At 39.9% G+C, this 6,427-nt stretch overlaps 1 protein-coding gene across 2 annotated transcripts in view; it reads right to left on the bottom strand.

The window, feature by feature from the left end:
- Positions 1–405: 405 nt before the first annotated feature.
- The window catches only part of rab11fip5a (RAB11 family interacting protein 5a (class I)), a 29,765-nt gene continuing 23,743 nt past the window's right edge, over positions 406–6,427 (bottom strand). For both annotated transcript variants that reach the window (XM_083924387.1, XM_083924388.1), the window contains 2 exons: positions 5,572–5,734; positions 406–3,922 (listed from right to left, as the gene is read on the bottom strand). In XM_083924387.1, the coding sequence (XP_083780513.1) occupies positions 3,665–3,922; positions 5,572–5,734 (421 nt within the window). In that variant the 3' untranslated portion in view covers positions 406–3,664. The remainder of the gene's footprint in view (positions 3,923–5,571; positions 5,735–6,427) is intronic.

The following is a 6,427-nucleotide window of genomic DNA, read 5'->3' as shown; positions in this document are numbered from 1 at the left end:
ATAAGTACCAGGAGTTAAGATAACTATAACTACAGCTACTATAACTATATATATATATATATATATATATATATATATATATATATTTATATATAACAATATATACTATATATTATATAATATATTTCATAAAATCTTTTCAGTCCATTTTTGAAATTTCTATTTAGATGCAGCAAACTATGATTGTGTGAGTTACCAATACACTAGGTTCATAATGCATACAGTTTATCCTTGAATTCTTTATGCATTTTTGTGTTTTGAACTAAATTGAATCAATGTCTTTGTTAAGGTTCTTTTTGTTAGGTATTTTACCAACTTACAGTTTACAATCAGAAACAAACATGACACCCCACTGTAAACAAAGAATCAATTTAAACACCCGAAAGAAGGATTTACAACCAAACATAAGGTGAGCAAGAAACACAAAATATTCTTTATTAAATATACAAAATTTGTGAAACAGAATTGCATCACGAATTGTAAACTTTCCAATCTCACATACCTTTAAGCACATTCCACCGGCTACACACTCGAGGACAAAAGACAATCAGTTTAAACTTAAATAAAAATGGAAGACATGGTAGAGGACTTTAATTCTTGCGCTTCATAAGTGCCGAGTCACATGTAAATATGTCTCTACAGTCATCTATGCACTTGATATTGCAGATGCACAGCAGAACTGAGATGACAAAGGGGTTTTTGGATGTTTTTGTATGCTTCAAGCTCACTGGCAAATCATCATTGTGGTGTCAAAGTAGGCAGAGTGCTTAAATCACAGAGCAATTAGAAAGTGCAGTACGGTGAAAAGAAGATCTAACTATACTGATATCAACAGACGGGAACAGTAGAGTTATGTTCTGACGATTAAGTAGTGCAGGAACATCCACGAACGCTGTTAAAAGTGGCATCATATCTGAATACTTTGCGGTGTATCAATCTGCTCCATAGATTCAGTTTCAAGGCTTTTTTTTGGCATTTCACTGGATATCACTAACTGCTCATTTTCTACTGGTATGCATAACTTTTTACTGTGCAGTGATCTAAACAATATTATAACAAAGCATCAGAAGAAGTAAAAAAAAGTGAAGAGATGGCTTTTCTTCTTCAGACCCTGCACAGACGAATAAAACCAAGTGTTAGATTCTTGACAAGCATCAAAACCAAACAAAACTAAGGCAGCATTTGGCATTTCAATACGGCATATATGCTGTAAAATGCGGTATATATCCCTTTGTAACACCTGAAAGCAGTAGCGATATGCGTGCTTGAGCAGAAGCGGATGTGACACAGACACTGAGGGAGGGGAGTCAAGAACCAGCATGTTCGCAGGCATTTTCTCCGCAGTGGAGTCGTGTTGACAACACACACACACGTGGGAAGGCAGAAGCATGAGATCAGAGACGCTGTGATGGCTCATCTGATACTGAGTGGATACTGTCTTCACCTGATAACACCGTGACCCATACAAGAATCAGTTAGCTTATGTGGCTGAGCATTATGGGTCATTTCAAGACATGCCCATAGAGCAGAAAGAAGGAAGAAAGGAAAGGAAGGAGCAAGCAAAAGACAAAGCGCACTTATCGTACGTGGAAAATAAAACCATTCACCTGCTGGCTAAGAACACTTTTGAACATTCAGAAGCGACCATCAGTTCCCAGAAATGTTCACGCGACACGGCTGAACTCTCACACTGCTCATTTGGTTTGTAGTTTCAAAAACTAGTCAGAGCTCTCGATAGTTTTTAGGGAACATTTGTAGAGTGTCAATCCAAAACAACATATACAGCATGTGGAAAAGCCACAAGTACATTACTATATTAGAAACCGATTGGTGGTTTTGCATGAATTTACTTAATTAACCAAATATTGTGTATACTTCATAAAAATGCAGCAGATTATTTCCCAAAGCATACTCCAAGATCACTGATTTATTTCCTTCCTTCTTAGCAACCGTTTCATGAGTATCACAAAATTTAGGAAGTGTATTTGATTTCTTGTCGAGAGCTAGATGAAAAGACTGATACAAATCTCTACGTTTGAATCTTGAGCCAGGAGGTTATTAGCTTAGCTTAGCATTAGGACTGGAAAGCCTGGCTCTCTCCAAAGTTAAAACATTTTGCTGACCATCATGTCTAAAGCACTAAGAGTTGGTTTCATGGGGAGTTATGTGCTCTAAGTATTTCTTGGACGAACAGCTTCTGGGTCGTGTCTAGATGGTAACACCAGATTTGCAAAAACTCTCTTGAGACTCACTGACCTTAACCATTCGAATTCAATGCCTAACCTTAAACATCCCGCCAGAATTTCGCAAACCTTGAGTTACCATCTAGAAATAACCGAGCGTCAGGGCACAGTGATTTCGTGGAGTTCTTGGACTTGCTTGTTTTGTTGTCAGCATAAGGTTGCATCTCAAACCAGCGTAGACTCCAGGAAGTGTCTGTCCAGCAGCATCTCCATGTTTATAATACAGACATGAGAACAGCATCAATCACGTCTACCTCTAACTCCCTAACTTCCCAAAGAGCCAAATTGCTTTAAGCATGAAAAACCACTTGCAGAAACTGCATTTTGTTACATTTATTTCAAATATTGTCATAGATGAGTTAACATTGTGTAATGCAGCAGGTGTGAGCAGGGCCTTTTTGGCGTATCTTGAACAAAATCCAAAGCCTGACAGAGAGCCTGAGATTTACAAATTAATAGTCTTTTCAGTCCATTTATTGATTGATGAACAGTTTTTGATAAGATATTAATAGTTTGAACCAGTTCTCAAGCAAAAATGTCAACCATTTAATACTTCCATCTTCCCAGATTTTGAGGATTTGCAGCTTTTCTTTGTCTTACATTACAATAGAGTTAATATCTTTGGATTTTTAGCTGTAAAATTAACATTAGCTGCAGACCTATAGTAAAGCTTGTTAAGGCTCAGATAATAGAGCACTTTTGCAGTATTTTGAAAAGGTTCCCTTGTTTCAATTGCATCACTACCTTCATAACACAACTATGAAATAAAAACAAATGCTTCAAAATGTCCACTGATCAAGTCCCTGCAAGTTGAGTTTCACGCTTAACTGAAAGTGAAACGAGCAACTGCCTTGAAGGTATGAAATCAATCTAAACCTGATGGTATGCTACAGAAATGGCCAGCATTGTTTTGAAGTATACGCAATTTGTGGTTAATAATGTGAAACATGCAAAATCACCAGAGTGGCAAAGATGTTCCCTCTCCTTTTGCTGCAGAGCTGAGACACTTTACTGTGTGAGGAGCTAGTTGGATATACACTGTTATGGACTGGACTCTACCCTTTCTCTCTTCTGTGATAAGGTGATAGAAGTGAAGTGAGGTGAAAAGGAGGAATCAATGTTTCTACAATCAGGATCCCAAAATGGAAGCATCTGGGCTCTCCTCTGTGAGCTCAAAACCAAGTGGCTGTGTGAACCTGAAAACAACCTGAGGACCCGCTACATTCAGTACCGCCCGAACTGAAGCCCTCCAAGAGGACGTGTTTCAGCACAGTAAAGCATGCCGGCTGGAAAACATCGCCTCGACATCTCTCAGTGCCTAGGTATTTGTATCAAAAAGGACAGCATAGCAGTGAAAAGACTAAAGAGCTGTTGTGGAGGACAGAGTGAACCGAACTTGCGAACCCTTTTCCCCCCTTTCGTCACTTTAACTTGGAGCGCACTTGCAGGAGGGTGGGCTTCTGCTCCATGATGCGCACCAGCAGCGTGTCAATGTAGTCCTCCAGATCTTTGACCTGCGGTTTCAACTTCTTCAGCTCCACCTCCCGCTTAGCCAGCAGACATTTCTGACGCTCGAACTCCGCCTTGTGCCTCTGCAGCTCCGCCTCCCGCTGCACCAGCAGGGCGACCAGTTCACTGTGGTTCAGGTGGTAGTACGAGCCGGCCCCTTCTGTCACCAACTGAAGACACACAGAAACAGACAGGAAGAAGAATAAAGGTGTAGCACAGTGGTGGGGGGCCCATGCTCCTGTTGATGAAATTGAGTTTGTCTGCTCAGCCGTAGTGGCGATCAGTAGTTATGCTGATTTATTCCAAACACAACAAAAATTTAGTACCGTGTAACCCTGTGCACCAGAAGATTTCACCCCAAAAAGAAGGTTTCAAACAGTAAATCCAGTGGTTTAATAATTTAGGACACATCAGTGTCATCCATAAATGCAAACAAAATGACAGTGTTTAGATAATCAAAGTAAATGAAAAGATGGATTTCTACCCACGATGCAGAATTTAATAGGTAATTCAGTTTAGGGAAGGAAGCTTTTGACCAGAGGGTTGGCAATTCAATCCATAACCGGCAGGATAAATGTGTCCCTCATTACCACCACTGAAGTGCCCTTGAGCAAGGCCCTTAACCCCAACCTCTCTAGTAGAGCTACTTATAGCCAGACCAGTCCCAGCCTGGTCAGATGCGTACATGAACTGATGAAGCCTCTTGGATGAGAGGTGAAACGTCTTCCTAGACAAATAACCAAGTCCAGTGGCTTTTGACTGAAATTGCTTTGGGGATAACGATGACCTGGACACAAGAGAACATTCACAAGCTACTTATAGTGTTTTTCGACTGACAGGGAACGGGTTCTTGAACCGGTTCCATTCAGAATTTTTTAACCTTGGTGCCATCTAGGGAACGAGCCCGCATTACCATTAGTTTTGTGGGAACCAATGTAATGAAGGATGCGTCAGCGACTGAGGGCGTGCACAAGGCACAACGGCAGTAAATGCATTGTGCGCAGTGAGCCTGACGTGTTGCGTGTTATAGGGGTGCATAAATAACCTGAATGTGCCATAATGTGGAGGTCTACTTATTTTTTAGCCCCATGCTAAAGTTGTTATTTTATCTCATTGTGTTGTTTACTTCGGAGGATTATAAGACAACAACAGAGATCTGCTGTGTGCAGACGGAAAACTACTTCTCTACTTCATCCTTGACAAAAACCGGGCAGATAGCTTCATTACTCCGTTCTTACCTTTCACAATAAAAGCCGTAGACACACACTACGTAGTTAACCGTTTACCAGAGGGAACTCAAATTTATTCAGAGCATTTTATTAAGATGAAACTCTACAACACACGGGACTCCTCTGCTGGTCTTTATTAGTTCTCAAACTGAAAACTGTAGCTGCTGTACATGTTCACACATAGCTTGATAAACTTTATTTCTCCATTGCTCTGCTCCTCTCTCATTTATTGGTCACCTATTAAAATATTACTTACACATTTTTAAGACAGGTGTTCTGTGGGTTGTCCTGTTTTTCCTTTTTGTTGTTACTCCCTCGAATTTCCAGTTTGTTTTTCCTCTAAATATATTTACTCATAAAGCAATTTGAGCAACATTTGTTACACTTATTGCTGTTTAATGAAGTTATTATTAATCATTATTGTTGTGCTTCTAAAAAGTAAACAAGCTGGAGTTGGATAATCTGATTGAAAGCACTTTGTTTGATTAGCAGAAGTTTAATTTCATTGAAACTCAAAATACAAACACATAGTGGCTGCTGTTAGCCCCTGAAGGGCAGTGTTGCAGTTTTTTTACATTGTTATACTGTACCTTCTTCCTGTCTGTCTCCTGCTCGCTGAGCTGGCTGCTCCTCCCCTGGTGGATGGTGATGCTGGACTTGAGCTTCTCCAGGCCGGTGGCCAGCACTGACCGGCCCTCAGTCCGCTTCTCCTCGGCCTGTATGGCAGTGGTCAGGGGCTTCACTGGGTGAGGGCTGGAGGGGACAACAACAAGAAGCACACGTATACGGTCAGGCCTTCCAATTTATGCGACAATGCCTCTGTGGCCCTTTAGTGTTACACAGACGACTTTGAGGTGACTGGCTGCCATACTGGAGGTCGAAAGCTCTTTGATATTCGCGGGGGTGAAAAAAGACAATTATATTTCAGCAACAGGTCTGAAATGCTCATCTTACATTAATTCAAAAAAGAGGACTTGAATAGACTTCTATTTTTCATTTGTCTGTTTTTATTTAAAAAGTACCAGAAGGGAAGTCTGGGAATGGTTAGCATGGCGTGTGATTTTCAAAGTAAAAGTGGCAACTAACACAAATTTTGCTAAAAAAAAATAAGTAAACATGCTTCTGGCTGTAGGTGATACTCAGACTTGTTTTTATTAATGTAAGGTATAATACTTTTCCTACTGCTAAGCATTTAAATCTTATTAAAATAATAAAATCCTCTACAGTTATCCACCAAACACTTTTTGTTGTTACACAGATACAAACTCAGATGTTATTATTTTACAGAAGAGATTCTCAATCTTGGGTTTGGAACCTTCAGGCGACCTTAAAATCAATCTGAGGTTTCCCAAGATGATAAAAAAGATTTTCTTTTAATGTTTTCCTACAAAATAACAAAATATAAGCTTTTTTTCTCAAATACCGGAATCTTTCACTTTATCAGTT

This window comes from Echiichthys vipera (assembly GCF_963691815.1).
Source record: "Echiichthys vipera genome assembly, chromosome: 12".
Taxonomy (NCBI): domain Eukaryota; kingdom Metazoa; phylum Chordata; class Actinopteri; order Perciformes; family Trachinidae; genus Echiichthys; species Echiichthys vipera.
The sequence above is the reverse complement of the archived record's forward strand: the minus strand, read 5'-3'. Positions and strand labels throughout refer to the sequence as shown.